The 18,615-nt window shown below is 43.9% G+C and overlaps 1 protein-coding gene across 14 annotated transcripts in view; it reads left to right on the top strand.

Moving 5' to 3' along the window:
* dlg3 (discs, large homolog 3 (Drosophila)) overlaps positions 1-18,615 on the top strand; it is a 106,170-nt gene that overhangs the window by 82,157 nt on the left and 5,398 nt on the right. For 10 of the 14 annotated variants that reach the window (XM_049585067.1, XM_049585066.1, XM_049585069.1 and 7 more), the window contains 9 exons: positions 164-266; positions 9,572-9,686; positions 14,570-14,746; positions 14,840-14,915; positions 15,494-15,593; positions 17,105-17,146; positions 17,346-17,396; positions 17,496-17,597; positions 17,689-17,861. In XM_049585067.1, the coding sequence (XP_049441024.1) occupies positions 164-266; positions 9,572-9,686; positions 14,570-14,746; positions 14,840-14,915; positions 15,494-15,593; positions 17,105-17,146; positions 17,346-17,396; positions 17,496-17,597; positions 17,689-17,861 (939 nt within the window). Of the gene's footprint in view, positions 1-163; positions 267-9,571; positions 9,687-14,569; positions 14,747-14,839; positions 14,916-15,493; positions 15,594-16,251; positions 16,298-17,104; positions 17,147-17,345; positions 17,397-17,495; positions 17,598-17,688; positions 17,862-18,615 lie in introns of all 14 variants that reach the window. The other 4 variants (XM_049585074.1, XM_049585073.1, XM_049585075.1 and 1 more) reach the window with 1 other exon arrangement.

Here is an 18,615-nt window from a genome sequence, read left to right on the forward strand (position 1 = left end):
CCTTTACATGATGGGAGCAGATCTTATCTTATCTAAGCTCTGATCCATCCAGCTAGACTTGTTTCCTCTACACATCCTCACAATTAGACGAGCGGCACACCTGTAGGATCTGTTCTGGGTTTTCTTGCTAAAAGATTTCTTTTGTTTGCCTGGATTGTTGCAGGTGAATGGAGTGAACCTAAGAAACGCCACACATGAGCAGGCGGCTGCAGCACTGAAGAGAGCTGGTCAGACTGTCACCATCATAGCTCAGTACAGGCCTGAAGGTGAGGCCATACTGTCTCATATCACACATGAATACTTCACGATATTGTGCCACACCAGGGCTTCTCTTGCTCACAGTATTGATGGGCTGTGTTGGAAAGATTTATGATCAAACAACCAAAAGTATTTTGAGCCAGATAAGGCTGATAAGTATTGATTATTTATTGTCCAGCCCCTGCTAACCCCCATGAATCAATGTCTGTGCAATGTTGCCTCCAAATTCCAACATGTACTGATATGCTTGAGTCATGCTTAATTTATTTTAAGTTTGTGGAAATTTGATTAAACACAATTTTATTAGAATATGAGCACAATATCAGCTAAAATATTATTAGTTGACATTGTACTTTAGGGATGCAAATTTTCTATTAAATTTACAATTAATCAAATTACCCAAATCAGCTGACATACAGTCACCCTCGGATTTTAAAAGCTTGTCTTGTTTGCATGGTAGGTAATCCAGTCTTGTTTAGGCACATTGAAGGGACACTGCACTGATTTTACACATCATAATCAGTTCAAAAAAGTTTCTAGAATGTATTTTGTATCTCTGGAGGTAGCTCTCTGAAGTCTGAGGAAATTATCTTGTTAATGTCATCAAGATTATCTCACTTGTCTATAAATATATAACAGAACACCTGCACAATAAACTAGAGGCAACAACTTTAAAGGAATAGTTTGATATTTGGAGAAAATACAGGTTTTGAGTACATCAATGGCACTCTTATGTCTGTACAGTAAACACAAAGGCAACGCCAACAGCAGGTTAGCTTAGCTTAGTACAAAGACAGGAAACAGAAGGCCTGGCTTTATTCAAAGGTTGTTTATTGTTTGTTTAATTCAGACAAAAACCACAGTGTAAAAACATTGAGTCACTTTGGTGTCTCCACTGGTTGTCTGGTAAACTCACATTGATGACCACACTCCAAGAATTAGTCTGGCACATAACCCCCTGCAAAATCACACATGTTGGTTTTTACACTTCATTTTTTGTACAGATTTAACACACAAGACACCATGTGTTACATTCCAAGGTGCCATTTGGCTTGTTTTTCCCCATTGACCGGAGCCAGTACAGCTGTTCCCCTCTGTTCCCAGTCGTTGTGCTAAGCTAAGCTAACCGTCTGCTGACAGTAGCTTTATTCATCATAGAGAGTGGCATCTCATCTAAAGCTGTGTTCCATTTACTTCGGAAGTAAGAGGTCAGAGGTGGTAGTGATGTCACAACTGAGTTGACAACGTTCCAATACAACGATATGGAAAACCAAGATGTTAATAATACCAGTTTTAGCCAGGTTAGCCATTGTTAGCAATACCAGTTGATAAAAACGCAGTATTTCTTAATGAAACACAAATAAGGCAGAAGTGCTAATTAACAGTATATAACTGCAGCATTCATTACTTTTGTTGTGTGGAGCAGCCATATTGGATTTTGAGGTCAGGAGTGATGCATGGATGTATTAAGAGACCTGGATACAGTGTTGGAGGCAGGCCCCCCTTCATTCCAATGAAAGCTGCTCATGAAGCCAAAAATGCTCTTTTTCTGCAATTTGAAATTACCCAGATCTTCCACATTATGGGGCCCACAGAGTAGGCGTACTAGAGGCTTACTTCTGCCAGACTAACAGCTAACTTCTGCTTTAGCGCTCCGCTAACTTGAATGGTGATAAAATTATTAAATCTTGCAGCTCTTCTAGACTTTTGAAATGTTACTTGACCAAATGGATCAAATACTGGTTGTAAAACACATCACTTTGTGGGAGTTATGCACTCAAAAAATATATCCACTGATTTACCGACATCTCTTTCACAATATAAGTCTATGGGGAAAAGTATTTTTGGGCCCCAGACAGTGTAATTTTGCTTTTTGCCACTGTGTAAAATTCAATTCCATCTGGCACTGTTCTTGGAGGCTTGGTCTGATGATGCTGCACTCCATCTACCTTGGAAGTTGGAGGTTGGAGCTGGAAATGATGTCACACCTGAGTTGATCTTGCTCCAGTAGAACAAGTTGGAAAACCAAGATGTTATACCAGTTCATTGTTAGCAATACCAGTTGATACAACATATTACACTGCATTTTTTGCGCATACAGACACTGCATATGTCCTCAGATGTTGGACAGCGTTGTGTACAACTGTTTTAATGAGACACTATTAAGAAAGAAGTGCTAATAAACAGTACATTACAGTATCTTTCACTACTGGTGATGTGCGGAGCAGCCATATTGGATTTTGAGGTTAGGGTTTGTGAAGTTTCTCTGATGTTCTTAACAGGAAGTACAACTTCTGGGGGCGTTTCAGCCAAAATTCCCAGCTGGGAATTCGACAATTCCAACTTCCCGGGGCAAATTGAAAGCACCACAACTCTCGGGCCATAAAGCAAATATGCGCACTTCCCCTTTAAAAGCCATGGGCATTCACCAGGTAGTGAAAGGTAGTAAGTTGCATTGTGGGAAATGAAGGATGCAATGATTTTGAAACCTAGTGGAACATACTAGGGAAACAGTTAGGATATCTCCGCTTCTGTTGCTTTTATTTAAGCCATTTTTCAACCCACTTGTAAAAATCCCCCTGACTTCAAGAACATGCAGCACTAAATCGCAGGAATATTCCTTTAAGGTTGCAAAGAAACATCAGGTCCACCTCGTTTGGCGGTGGATGCGTGATGTCTCAGTCTACTAATGAGGCCAGCGCTCCTCCTGAAAGGCTGCAGGAAGTATTCAGGTTTAGGGGCGGCACTTGTGTTAGCAGCAGGCTGAAGTGAGCCAACTACAAGGCGGGCAAACCGAGCCGCTGTTGTCCTTCCCTGTTCAAACCCGCGAGCCCCGCTGTTCGTGCACACAAACCCCGGACAGCAAAGGAAAGAGGACACTGAGCGGAAAGTGCGAGCTGAGACACCAAAGGAAAGTTTAGAAAAGGAGACTTTAGACAGAAGGTGGAAAACGGAAAAACTTCCAACTTTTATCTGTCTACCAGCCTGTGTGGATGGGGGATGGGCTCGACTACAACAGCAGCAGCAGCAGCAGAGCAGAAGCCGCATGAACTCCCTAATGACTGGATGAAGAAACCGGCGAAATAATAGCCACAGTCTGGTTTGGTTGAGGTGGGAAGAGGAAGGACCGTCGCGGAATATATTGACACATTGAATCAGGAACAAGAGGAGCGAGGTAACAGGTTTATTTTGACTGTAACTGTACCGAGGTGGTGTGTGTTGCTCTTCCTAGCTGTAACCTGTTGTTTTACTCCTGTAGTCACGTTAACCTTACACTACATACAGACTGTATGTTCCCCTTAATGGTTGAGACACTACACAGAAAGAGTTGAAGAGTCTTCTAATCAGGCTTGACATTAATAAGTCATCGTGGGAGACATGTGATAGCCTCACCCCTTCTGTACTTAACCACTCCATTACCTGGAAACCGCGTTTATTTGGTTTAATGACTTCTTGTTTTGTCATTTCTTATTCAAAGTTCCTGCTTAAAGCAAGTTGAAGTAGATTTATGCTGTAACTGATACGCAGCAGGATCCATTCAGGTACTTTAAACAGTTGCTTTACTGTTCTTATGTAACCCAAACCCTTAGGTGGGGACACAGAGGTGTGGTCAAACAGGTGTTTGTCAGCTCAGTGGTGGTGGTTTCAGACACTGACCTCACCTCTGAACTCACATCTTTACCTTTACATCACATCTGTGAGCCACACCACTCTTTGGACTCTCTGACCACAAGTCCATGTTCATGCTGACTTGAGCAGAATTTATGTGTTGGCTGCCCTGTGAGCTATTTTCTAATTTACACAGACTCCAGTTCACAAAATGGCACTGCGCTTTCTTTGTAATAGTAAATTGTAGGTTGGCCGTGCATCGCAGGTTACTTTGGCAGCCGCATTCTTCCCGGTGTTTTGGTAATTCTTTGCATGTGTACTTGAGCATGCTGCAGTAATGCTGTAACAACAATGGGAAGGATATTGTGAGCTTTAGATGCAGGCTGAGTTCTCAGGTTGGACTATGACAGGAATGTGAAGGGGCATGAGTTGTAGCATGCTCTCACTCCATATTCCTTTCTCTTTGAATAAAAGCCAAGCCTCAAATGTCCAATAACTCTCCAAGGTCATTGAAATTAAGATGGAACGGGATCAGTGAATGGGCACGAGGGTAGGCTAAAGACAGACACAGGCTGAGATAAAAACTGACAGAATGGCAGTATAGTTTTTCCATCTGCTACCAAATACTGATTATAATGCTTCATTCTTGTCCATGTGAGTTCATGTTGTCTCGCATGCCAGACCAATCAGGCAGCATCTTGAATAACGATGTGGTTCGTTGAAGGGAACCTTTGTCTCCCATACCAAATCCTGCTTTCAGCTCTGCGCCCCCTTTGTAACCCAGTGGAGGACACTTATCTGTTTGTGTACAATGCTTAACTACTCAAAACGCACAAGCCGAGTGCTGGCAAATGATTGACTTCCTGCATCCCCACTGGAGACCTGAGATCTGTCGCCACTAATTCTGCTGGCATCCTAAAGTGGTGTGTGACATGTCGTTGAGTTTGAGTATGGAGAAGGAGGAACCCCCAGTGAGATGTACAAGGACAGTCAGTCAGGGGGAGGAAGTGGAGGGTGAATGCTGGTTTATGCAGGGCAAACTGCCTGGAGAGTATTCTCGGGGGCCGGGGCCCAGGCGTCCACAGATCTCTGATGGAAGGCCAGCACTGAAGACTACAAGAAGCCACAACAGAGCTGCAGCAGGAGCCCCCCCCTCCTCCCCCCCATGACTCTCAGTGACTTACTGGAGCATCACCAAGTCTTTAACTCACATTCAGCTGGGAGGAATGGAAGTAAGGGGTGTATATCCACGCGCTGCCTTGCCCCACCATCAAGGAGTGTAATTACACAAAAATCTTTGCATGTAGGAAATGGGAGGAGGGCTGTAGAGGAAATGTTAAACTCAATGGCCCCTCAGCCCACCAGTGTGCATAACAGAGGTTTGCAGAAATAGTTAAGTCGTGGTCTTAATGTCCCTCCTGTAGTATATTATTGGGGAGGGGGGAGTGTGTCTGCACTGACTCGACTATCCCCGAGAACATAACACACTCTCACATTACAAGTACATGCCTGCTGTGTTGCATAACTGGATCAAAAGAGAAGCGACCGTCCCCCCAAAATAAAAAGCTGTACAACTAATGAGGACACGCAGTGGGAGTGAGAGATACAGAATAGTCCCAGTTTCTATTAGCTGTCTTTTCTTCCTGTGGGTCACTCCTAAAAATATAGGCTAGCTCTTGTGTATTGTGCTTTAAGGGACAGAGTTTTAACATTAATAATTGTGGACTCCTGTTTCCCAGCATTTCAGTGGCGCTCTTGTGAGTAGTGATGTTAATGAATAAGTGATGTTGGATTGATGACTGTATAGAGTTGGAGTAGGCAAGGAGGTCTTATTTTTCTATTATGACTCAGTCTTAACCAGGTGAATGTGATTATTGGGGGTGAAAATGACAAGTTTCATCATAATACAGTAGATCAGTTCTTTTGATAACAGTATGATATTTGCTGATATCCCAAAGCCTTACATGATATGATTCATTTTAATTCAGGGGCCTGCGATAGATTAAATATCCTCGTCTTTTTCTTGGCTGCTTCCCATTATCTGCAAGGCCGCTAGCACTGTGTGAATTTTTCGGAAAGAGGTGTGCTTAGATGGAAATGGTGACAAAGACAAGCCAAAAAGATTAATCTTAAGATGACAATATGTATCGATATTTTCACTTTGCATCGATGATATTGGATTGTTGATCAATGAATCGATATATTGATCCAGAACCAATAACACTTGCTGTAAGGGCCCTGAAACACCAAGCTGACGTTGGCCGTTCATGAGCGTCTTGTTGGCACCAGTCAGCCGATTCAGCCTGTTGAATCATTGTCGGAGACGCCAGAGCCCGTCTGTGAATGAAATCACTCTGACTGGTAGTTCTGCTCCATGCATGAGAAGAGAAACGGAAGTGAGGACAGCGATCAAATGACTAAAGTCAAGAGGGAGTGAGATCAAAGACACAGGTGAAGTGAGGTGACAGCCTCCGCGTCGTTCTTCGGTGTCAGTTTGGCGTGTCTGTGCCTTAAGTGTCATCAGATAATTAAGCCTATTTCTATGTTATATAAGCATGTGCTGCTATAGGCTACAGCCATAACTGTCGATAATGAATAAAGATGGTTGTTCTATCCAATACAAATGGCAAGTTATATTTTATCTTTTCAGTTTTGTTCAGCTGTGTGTTAAATAATGGTTGGCAGAGTGGGAGCAGCAATTTGGATTGATGGCGTTACCCTTCTACTGCAAAAATGGACCCATGTCAACTTCAGAATTTCCATGAAGGAAACATGTTTACTGCATTTTAGCTGAAAGGAAATGAAGCAAGAACGAAAGGAGGAATGACATGCATTAAAGGTCCCAGGCCGGATGAAGCCTGAGGATAATTCAGTTCATGGTCAGCGCTTAAATCCCTATGTCACGAGGACACCCGTTTCTACTGGGCTTTTAATCATTAATCAGTCTGATCATTCATGTGGCCAGCAGTTGGTTAAAGAAACTGCTTACGTTTGTGTCCTTACTTGTGAGCGATCTGAGGGCTGAATGCTGCTGTTACAGCTGTGACTTGGATTTATGTTAGTTTATATCTACTGTCCTCACAATGCTGACACACTTGAGAGATTTATTCCCATCACTCTTCGTCCATGTGCTTGATATTTGAGGTCGGACTAACAGTCGATACAGTACTCAGGTTTCAGTGTAATGTATAGTTGTCTTGTGGCACTGCTGTGATACTCTCTCTCCAGTACCACAGTGCTTTCTGTATCCTTCCTTTTCTGTGTAACAGGTGTACACTTCCTTTACTGTTTCATATCCAGTTTACTGGCAACTGAAAGCTCTTAAAGGAAGTACATGTGGCAAATTGATGAGAGATGACAGCGTGTTTCCCTGCCCTGTTACACAGATACTGTAATGTACTGTACTGTGCTGTAAGAGGATGATTGTGTTGCAGAATTGCCTGTATTCTGATGACGTCATTAACAACGAGGCGTGGCAGCAATTTATGGTTTAGCTTATGATTCCCACCCTAACTCCCAACAGAGGCTTAACGCTGGTTGCAAATCAGTGCTCCTCCTGCTCCTCCTGAATGTCCACAGTGTTCAGATGAGTCACTTGGACGTCAGGAATGTGAACAAGCAAAGCGTTTAGCTCTTCCACCTGTGCTACTCATAGTACTATCTCACCGACGCAGCTCTCAGCTGGCCCTTCAGGTCGGTGTTATTATGAAGCAGGGCATTAAGACTGCTCCCTCTCCTCAGCTACTCTTTGTCTCGTCCCTCAAACCCCTCCTCTCCCAGGCCGCCATTCTTTTATGTCTCCTGTCTCTGAGAGCCAAGTGGACTCGTCTGAATGGCTGTTTCCGCATGTGCTGTCCCCGTTCTAGGAGTGCTGGGACGTTGCTCTTGGTTACAGGCAGTCAGGCGGTGTCTGGTTACCTCACCTTGCAGCGTCACCCTGTTGTATTTTTAACCCTTTGAGCAGAGAGCAGGGTGGAGAGCTGGCACAAGGCCTCGGGCAGGATGCGTGTTTGCTTTGAATCCCCTTTAGGTTTCAGCGGGGGGTTGGAGTTCAGCGACCTGAGGCTTGTTTTTGCACCTGCCCAGAATTTTCCGGGAGCCCGGACTGACTTCGGCTAAATCATCTTTGTAGGCATGGGTGTTTGTTTTTCAAGGCTACTTGTTGTAGGTTTGCTCAATAGAGTCTGGACTTTGATCTCTTGTCGTTCACGTTACAGGAAGTGTTGCCAGCTCTGGATGATTAAACCGTAAGGTAGGAGTCAACCTCTAAGGGCAAGCAGTAAAAGAGATAAGGGGAATAAAGGTGGACAATATACTCTCGCTAATTATGATTAAGACATAGATATGTCACTAGAGCAAAAGCATTTGTTATCACATGCCATTAATGATGTGAAGCTGAAATCCTGAGTACAATATGAAACATTAACACTTAATTCTACTGTGGTTACTTTCCTTTCAAATTGTAAAAACATGCCATATGTCAAATTTGGTTGCTCACGCTGCTTCTTTATGTGGTCCCAACGCCTCCTTTGTGTGATCACATGAGCTACCTAGCCTACTTGTTTTTCTAGCTGCATCTGCCGCTCTGTTTATCTAGCCGTGTGCTGTGTGGTGCGGTGGCCTAGCTTGTTCCAGCAGCCTGGGCACAGAGCTCGCTGCGCACAGCGGGCTAATGAGAGCATTCTTAATGAGGAGGTCCAGGTGGATTCATATATCATCCCTGTGCTCCTGAGCAGCAACTGGATTTACACACCTATGACAAATGGTCATGCATTTGAAATTGTTGGAGGCCTTCCCTTTTTTTAACCACACTAAAGAGCCCATGTTGAACTTAATTAATCTGTGTAATTAATTACCTGACATGAGACATTACTGGATGTGTAAGGCAGATCTGTGATAAACCATCTGTTCCTGGGGTCATTAATCTAAGCCTAAGGATTCGCTGAACCCTTTCCTCTGTTCACTCCGGCTCACTGCAGTGTCAACTGAGGCACACAGATCTCCAGCAGATCTCCAGTGGAACAAGAGAGCAGGGTCTAACAGACTTTTGGCCCCTGTTAAATAGGATGGGCTACTCTTCATGTTTTAACCAATAGCAGTACCTCAAATTTGGCACAGATACCCAGCCGTACCTTTTTTCTGTACTTAACTATTTGTGTAGGCTAATAAAGAAATTGTAATATTAAAACAAGCATCACTCAACAAGCATTTCGTCTTTTCCTCTTTCTCGCTCTGTTTAGACTTGACTTACAAATATGCGTAATGAGTATGATATTTAAACACAGTCAGGAGCAGCAGTGATGCTAGGCTATTTCTAAAATAAAATAGAAAATAAGACAGACCAGATAGATCAAAACAGTGCTTCAGTGTTAGTTTCAGCTCTCTGGGAAGCCAGCAGAGGTCCGTGGCCAGCCTCTCAGCTTCAGGGCAATTTGTGGCGCTTCAGCCTCCTTTCTGAACCTGGCGCTCTCACCCAGGTGCACTCTGAGGTACCGAAATTTGGCTCTGATTGATTTAACTGAACCTGTACTCAGTAGTACCGACCTAATTCCATCTGGACCCGTAAAAGAACCAAGTTTGGTACCCAACACTGCTATTAAATAACATCACCTTAACTTTGGGTGTACAAACTTTAAAGCCTAAAGTGGTAACATATGCTCCAGGACCTATTTCTGACACAGTTTGTTGTGTTTGCTCCCCACAGAGTATAGTCGCTTCGAGTCCAAGATCCACGACCTGAGGGAGCAGATGATGAATAGCAGCATGAGCTCTGGATCAGGCTCCCTTCGCACCAGTGAGAAACGCTCCCTCTATGTCAGGTAAAGCTGGAACACACACACACACACACACACACACACACACACAGTAATGCTTACGCTCACAACATTAGATTCTAAGATATGTTGTCAAAATAGCCTCTCTTGCATAATAAACCTCTACCTGCCTGTGGGGGAAAATAAAGCCTAGAAGCACGTGTCGTCAACGAGCAGCCACGATGTCAGAGCACAGCAGCGTGACGTATATCTCATAGATCGTAGGATAAAACATGATGCTTCACACAGGGTAACATTTAATTTAGGGCATTGGGCTGATACAGTTCATCATCATCATAAAGTTGATGGACACACATTCGCTGTTGTTGTGCTGCCACGTATGACATTGACTCTGCTTTGTGTAATGTCGATTGACAGTGGGGCTTGTCGAAGTGACCTGCGTTATGACATTTTGGGCCAGTCGCCAAACTGGATGGAGGCTCATTTAGGAATTAAAACAGGTGGCATCCTTCTGCTCACATAAAAGCAGGCGAGTCACAAAGGACTCACATGGGTTCAAGGTGAAAGGACTGTGTGATGTAACTCCATAGTCCAAGTGCTTCGCCATATTTCTGCTAAAGCACTAATGCGCTTCACTTAACCTAAGCCTAATAGCTACATTACTAGATTGATTTAGCTTAAGTTCAACAGCAATGGACCTTACTCAGATATATCAAAAGTATACAGGTGTTATCTCATTGGACGCCCGCTATACAGAGAGGAGTGTTAACCAGTCTGACTCATGCCTCTCTTATAGACAGGCTCCTATGAGGCATGTAGAGCCTAGCCTGCTCCTGTGCGGGTGACTAAGCCCACAGTTATGTAGGAAAAGCTGTCTAGCTAGCCGGCTGATGCAGGAGCCGCCATGTCCTCCCAGCCCAGCCTCAGGAATGTGGAGGCGTTAAACCTCTAAGGTGTTTTCAAAAAAAAAACAAAAAAAAAACAGTGTCACATGTACTCACACTCTCTCCAAACTCTCTGTGTGTGTCTCTAAGTGTGTCAAGGCGCTATAAGGCTAGGAATTTGATAATCACCTGTATTATAAGTGTACCAGTTTCCTTGTTTTAATGCTGCACTTGTTTCCTCGTTAAGCACACAGGCAGATAAGCTCCCACTAGATTGCATCATGACAGTTTCTGCAGCACTGTTTACTTACTGCTGCAGTTTCACTCAGCAGGAATACCTCAGCCAAAATCTTTATCCGGGGAGTGAAAATGTTTTTGGCCTCATCGTATCTGTCCACTGGACCGTGGTGTACATGACCTGTAGATATGACCTGTAGATATAGGCTTGTAGGTCAAGGGAAGTTAAAACCTGTAAAGCAGGTATTTCAGAAATTACTGTGGGTCTACCTGTTGGACAAGAAAGTGACGCCCTCAGACAGACAATAAACACTATTTGTCTGTAGTGGAAACTATGTGGCAACAGCGGTTTAAAATGCCAAGTGGAAACTTATGAATGGAAGGCTGTAATATACAGGTCCTTCAGAAGAGGATGTGGCGTTGCTTTCCACCTTATTTTCATATGGTTACATACAACAGCAATTTTAGGCAGGGCGCCATGTCCCTTGTAAGCAAAATGAGCAGAATGCATCCCCCTTGTTACCCTGCCATCCCTCTCCATTCCCAGGGTCTGGATCCACACATCGTCCTTTTTCGACCCGGTTTTTTGTGCATGACTTTCGGTTAGCCGCTTTCCCTCATGCTTTCCCTTACCGGAGCTAACGGTGCAAGCTATGTGTTTTTTCAATTTTTAGTTGTTTATTTTAGTCAATCAGTTAGTTAGTTAGTCTGTGTATTTTGTACAGATAACTGTGCCCACGTTTCCGTTATAACGGAAATTTATTCCATCTAAACGCGAATAACTCGCACGTCAGTCATAAACTATGAACCAAAAAAGCACAATCTTTCCCGAGTGAGACAAACTGCTTGATCCCCATCTCCAGTGTACCAGCAGAGAACCTGCAGAACCGAATCAGCGAAAAAACACACCGGGCTAAGCCTCTCTACCTGAGCAGCTAAAGCTGCAGCTCGCACCCTCGACACACAGACGGTGCTTCTGCATGCCAGCCAAACGTGTGCGCAACTCTGAGAAATAAATATGTGAGGTGTACGCTGCTTTTCTATCTTTTTTCCCTTTTCTTTCTTTCTTTCTGTCGGCGACATACACTCCTAACACAGGATGGGTTGTTTTAATTGACTGAGTTGATCATGAAGCCATAGTGATGCGCGGATCGGCTCTGATAGCACCTGAATCAGCATGTACGCATCAACCATCCAGCCATTACAACATGATTGAGCTACCAAAGCAGTTTTGTGTTGCTATGTGTGGTATTTATTCAGTTTTGGGAAATCACGATGTCTAGAAAGCATCAGTGGCTGCAGCTGACAGGGACAGCTAACGTTAACACTAGCAGCAAAGCTAACATCAGGATCGCCATCAGTTAAAAGCCTCCCGTTGTCGGATACGACATGAAACTACTCCAGTTAGCCCAATCATGTTGTAACTAAGACATCCGCTGGAGAATTTTTTATTTTTTTTTTCACAGGCCACTTTGAGTTTAGTGAGTTATTACAGACACCACTAACAGCTAACAGCTAACGGTTAGCCCAGCTAAGCTACGATAACCATGTTATTAATTACACACAGAGAAAATACTAATGTTTGTTCAGTCATTGTGTTTATAGACTTTACAAACATCATATTAGTCTAAACGGTGATATAGTGACGTGAAAAATGTGATATATATATATGTGTATATATATATATATATATAGCTAAACTCAGCAAGGTAAACAACAAGGCGATTCCCATTTACACAGTGGTAAGAGTGCTGGACCGGAAGTGTCGCACAAAAAAAAACGGAAGCTGGCTGCGTTCTGTTTTGCCTCCGTGTTTCCGTGAAAAATAAGGTGGATACCCAATAAATATAATAAAAAATTTGACAGAGCATTTCTGTATCCCCTTTAACGCTGCCTGTTCAAAGCAGCAATGTTGCGCCGATATTCTGCCTCATCGTTCTGTATAAAAGGTCACCGATCACAGAATGTGTGGCTGGCAGTGAAGGTAGTAACTGCTCAAAACTGACTGTATAAAATGGACAGCAAGCTAAACAGGACAGGTGTGATGTTTTAAAGACATGGTTTGTGTTTGACCCACTGCCAGAAGATTTAAAACGCAGAAAAAGAACGGCAACCAAAAATGTCCGCAAGTAAACCAGTACGGTCGTGGAGCTCCTTACCCTCTGAGCAGGGGACGAGATTCCTTATTGCCTTTTAACAGGGAGGGTAAATGATTGATATTGCCGTGTTATGCTTTTGTTAATGTTTAGAAAGTGCTGCCTGTCACACAGTACGTGTTATATGTCACACTAGAGGCAGATGCGGTTGTGTTACATATCACATCCATCATGCCTCTTTGCTTCCGAAACACCAGCATGCTATCTAAAATCACACATTGGGGTCAAAATCAGGGATTAATGGTGTTACAAAGTCACATAGTTGCCGAGACTTGGTTGGTGTACTCACGGCAGCATTTATAAGCGGACCAGATCAAATGCCTTGTGTGAGAAAGCTGCTCTTGATTGGTCAGAATTTCCATGCGGGAAAAATCCAGGAAGTAAACAAAATGTTGAAGAAGAGTACATTGGCAAGATAAATGTGACACTTTCTAATGTCACAATGGAGGGACAACTACGCAGGTTGATTTTAGCGCTGCTCATCGTGGACTATATTGCTGTCATTGTTCACTTTAGACAAACCATACAGTTTGAAAACGAGGCACGGCTCCAACTAGAAAACAATGTGTTGAAGGCAGTACAGGAGGAGGTGCACATTAATAATCCTCCAGGACTGTAACATGCTCATGTTTAACCCAAACAATGTGTCATGTGACTGCAGTTGGTTCGGATTAGGGTCAGAACACATTGTCACCTCAAACGAACTGCACCAGAGTTCGTTTGTAACCGGACCGAGACCGCCTCTTTAAGAAGGTCTCGGTCTGATTGCTGTGTTCGCACTTGCCCAAACAAACCACACTTAGGGAGCAAATCAACTTGAGTTTGATTGAACCGAACCAAACAGGGCAGGTGTGAAAGTCCCCTTAAGGGCTAATGAGGTGACAGTGAGGTGATTAAGCAACCAGGACACACATAGACTAATTACATGCGTTAATTGATCTCACATTATACTGCTCAGCCTATCAGATCTGTGCATTCTGATAAGCATTATGACTGAGTGGGTGAGATACACACACACAAGAGAGACAAGACGAGAGACAACAGTCGGAGAAACGAGTCAAAGAAAAGTAATTTCACACGGTGTGTTGTATAAAGAGAACACAGAAAGTAGACAGTGAAAACAGCTTTTAATCAAGAATGGACAGACTCTGACATGGTTACTCTTCCCATGGGCTGCCAGGCAGTTCAAAACCAGTACATCTCATCATATGTTCCAGAGACCATGGCAGTTATTAAGAGCAGCACTGTGAAGCGCCATTATGAGACAAAGCATCTTTTGAGCAAACAGACCCACTCACATCCGGAACTGAGGGCACAAAAATTGAAACATTTAATATCAGTCAATTTATTTGTCACATGAAACCATACAAGGTACAACTGCAGTGAGACGGCTCTGAATCATAATGAATCACAATGCAACTTAGACATTAGACGTATTAACATGTTGTCAATATGTCAAGTCACTGCCCACATGAGGACTGTGAAATAATAGGAAAAAGTAGCCAATAATGTAATGCAGGAAATTCATAGCTGCCATTTTGTGCCAAGTGCGGACAGAGTAATTTGATTTTGCTGTGTGTGTGTAATCTCTGCACACATATTCAAGATAAAAGGAAGTAAGGTGTGTAACCAAAGCCTTTTGTTTTCGCAGAGCTTTGTTTGACTACGATCGAACGAGGGACAGCTGCCTGCCCAGCCAAGGACTGAGCTTCTCTTATGGGGACATCCTCCATGTCATAAATGCTTCTGACGACGAGTGGTGGCAGGCGAGGCTGGTCACACCACATGGAGAGAGCGAGCAGATCGGGGTTATTCCCAGCAAGAAAAGGTACGCCCACTCCGCCGATGCCAGACAAAGCTAATGTGACGACAACCATTCGTGCCCAGCTTAAACTTACTCCTCTTTTTTCCCACCCCTCAGAGTGGAGAAGAAAGAGCGGGCCAGGTTAAAAACAGTCAAGTTCCACGCCAGGACAGGCATGATTGACTCCAACAGGGTAAGTGTAGAGGGCCAGCTGCTCCCTGCCCTGGTGCCAGAGAGGCTGTCTTCAGAGCTGCTGCTGGGCTCCCAGGGAGATGGCCTACTTCCCCCTGAGTGTGGGAAAGAGACCAGCACCTGCTCACTGAAGCGAGCACAAAAAGCGCTCGTATTACTGTATAGATTACACAGAAGCTCCCTGGAGATGAGAGGTCCCCGTAACCTCCACAGCTCGTGCACTGCAGTGATATTAAGAAATGTGCACTTGTAAAAACGTTTGTCAGAGGCTGATCTGTCAGATGTAATTTGCACAAGTATAAATCAGCTGTAATGTTTTGTCTGTATCATCTATAATGCAAATGGTACATGTTTAAGTTGGTAAACAGGAGCCTGTTTCCTTCACATTGATATGCCATTCATCTCCACCCATTACCTGCTTCTCATTTCCATTATTTGATGTGTATTGTTTGCATTTCATTTGTTTTTTTGCATGGGTGTTGAGTACCCTCATTGAAACCCATTCTGTTTTTGTTTTCACCCTCTCATTGCCCCCCCTCCCTTCCTCCCCACCCTTCTCACCCACACATCGACAAGCAGCCAGTCAAAGTAAAGCGCAAAAAAAGCTTCAACCTCTCACGCAAGTTCCCGTTTTACAAGAGCAAGGAGAATATTGTGCAGGAGTTGGTGGAGTCTGAACGTGAGTACCAGCTGTGTGATCGAGGCGGCGGGGGTGGTGGTGGTGTTTTTTCGTCCTCTCCCCCCTTCATGCTTCAGTTCTGTCTCTCAAACTTTCATCTTTCCGCTCACCTCCAGGGATGGTTTGTGTGACGGCACCACTCTCATCCCTTTCTCACTGTCCCGGAGAGACGCCCCACACGCAGAGCCGGCATCAGGCTGGAGATGTGGGGTTCTCTCTGGTGTGTCTGTGCATCTGTCTACGGGCTCCAGAGGAGTGCATGCCGCCAGCCGCGTGTGTGTGTGTATGTGCTCGGCTGCATTAACACACACGGGCACTTCTAACACCGTGATGCTACTCCTTGTATAAGTCCTGATCAATTCCAGTCAGTCACTGACCCACAACAAGAAGAATCTCATTAACTGGACTGAAGCTTTAACACTTAACAGGTCAAAATCCCATTTTAATGGGATTGGGCTTGTGTAATTGAAAGGCCGTGGCTTACTATGAACAAAGTGGGGCTCAGGCTTAATGAGTACAGCACGGCGCCATGTGTCAGTGGGCCTGGCGAGCACGATGCAGCACTCCTCTCCTTCTCTGCCCCGACTCTCACTAACCTCTTCTTCTTCCTGTCTGCTCTCTTCTCTTGGTTTCTGCTCTCACCTGTCGGGACACCTAGGACTTCCCAGGGTTAAGCGATGACTTTTATGGATCAAAGAGTTTGAGTAAGTGTGTGGTTGTACTGTGTCAAGCAGCCGTCCCCTGAGCTCAGAGAAAAATGCTTTGTCACTGCAGACCCAGCTGGGAATGCTAAACCACACACATTTAGAGTCACACACAGGCCCACAGTATGTGACATACACACACACACACACACACACACACACACACACACACACACACACACACACATCCTCAGATTCACATACAAAATATGCATTCCCAAGGGAGGGTGAGTGAGCGTTACACTTATTCTGAACGTCTCATGGGGTCTTTACGATAAATGTTTAGCACAGTTTTGTCAGATAAGGTCACACAGAGCTGGAATATATCTGTCACCAGAGCAGAGTGTCGCTATGCCTGGTTGGAAACACTTTTTCCCTCCAGTTCCCCCGAGTCAGCCAGCTCCTGCCTCCCTCCTGTGGACGGCCTAACGCCTGTATGTTTTCTTTCTCTTTTCCTTGATATGAGATCTGCCGCCACAGGCACAGATCAAGCAATAGGAAACATTGGCCAGGGAATTGCGGGTCATTTGGGATACTGTAACAGGAAACACTTAATTTCCTATTGCTTGCACCTAAAAACCACTTCCCTAATATTGTGAGAGCATGGCTGCCGTGCCAAGCGAGACTTCTGCTTTCTTTATCCCATTTTTTAAAATGGCCTAGATGTTGAGAAACAGGGTGCTTTTTCCCCCTATGGCTGTTTGAGACAGGTGAAAATAATTTTCACCCATAAAAGAATATATATGAATTTAACTGTGGCTTTTTTTTTTTAAATGATCTGCAACTTGCTCTCTTGTGCTTTTGCAGAATGCCTGACATCCAACACAAGTGACAGTGAAAGCAGTTCGAGTGAGTCACCTTAATTTCTCATGGTTTCTTTTACACTGCCCACATAGATGAATAATATGGTCGATGTCCTGAAATTTACCTGTGAAATGACATCTGTAAATTAATATTCCTCTCAGTGTTTTATAAGCCATGACAACTTTATTATATGTCTTGAAATCAGATGCAGAATGTCTGATGATTTTGTTCTGTGTCATTACAGAGGGCCAGGAGGACACGATTCTTTCCTATGAGCCAGTCATTCGACAGGAAAGTGAGTGAATCACTGCAACACAATTTATCAGAACTCACAGCATTAGCTAAGCTGTATCTACATTTGTCCTCACCTGTCTTCTCTTCATCTCCACTTCAGTCCACTACACAAGGCCTGTGATCATACTGGGTCCAATGAAGGACAGAGTAAATGATGACCTCATCTCTGAGTTCCCCCACAAGTTTGGCTCCTGTGTACCCCGTGAGTTTACAGCAGCAAACACATCCAGACACAGCACAACTAAAAATAACAGCAGTGATAAAATTAAACTGGTTCCGTTCCCCCTCTGCAGATACGACTCGTCCAAGGCGAGAGAACGAGATGGACGGCCAAGACTACCACTTTGTGGGCTCGCGAGAGCAAATGGAGAAAGACATTCAGGATAATAAATTCATCGAGGCTGGCCAGTTCAATGACAACCTCTATGGGACGAGCATTTTGTCTGTCAGAACTGTGGCTGAGAGGGTAAGCATCAAAGCTGGTGTTTCTCTGTATGATGTGGTTACCAGATTGGGTTTGGTGTTTATGGGATGTAACCAGAGGCATGTTTGGTTTCTAGGACTGAGAATCTCTAAGCACCTCGTGATTTGATTCAGACTGAGAGGGCTACGATGCAATGCATAAATTTGTGATTGCTATACATCATATGTTTTCTCATTGTGTGGCTACTTGCTACGTCTAAAACATTGCATACTTATAATATGGCAGCAACTAACGATTATTATCACTGTTGACTATTTTGCTGATTGATCAATTAGTTGTTTGGTCTATAAAATGTCAGAAAATGATGAAAAACGTCAGTGTTTGCCAAAGCCCAAGATGATGTCCTCAAATATCTTGTTTTATCCACAACCCAAAGATACTCAGTTTATTAAACCAGAAAATATTCCAGAAAACCAGAAAATATTCACATTGAAGTAGCTGGAATCAGAGAATTTTGACTTTCTTTTCTTTACAAGATATTTAAACCGATTATTATTATATTATAAAATCGATTATCAAATTAGTTTGTGGCTGTGGCATCTATTAGCTCATCTGGTAGCACGGGCACCCCATGTAGAAAAGGCTGTGTCCTTGCTGCAGTGGTTGGATTCCAACCCACAGCCCTTTGCTGCACGCCATTTCCTCTCTCTCTCTCTCTCTCTCTCTCTCTCTCTCTCTCTCTCTCTCCATCCAGTTGGATCAACCGCAAGGAATGTACAACCCAGTCTTACAAAAT

The sequence above is a fragment of the Epinephelus fuscoguttatus genome, linkage group LG9 (assembly GCF_011397635.1).
Source record: "Epinephelus fuscoguttatus linkage group LG9, E.fuscoguttatus.final_Chr_v1".
Lineage (NCBI taxonomy): Eukaryota > Metazoa > Chordata > Actinopteri > Perciformes > Serranidae > Epinephelus > Epinephelus fuscoguttatus.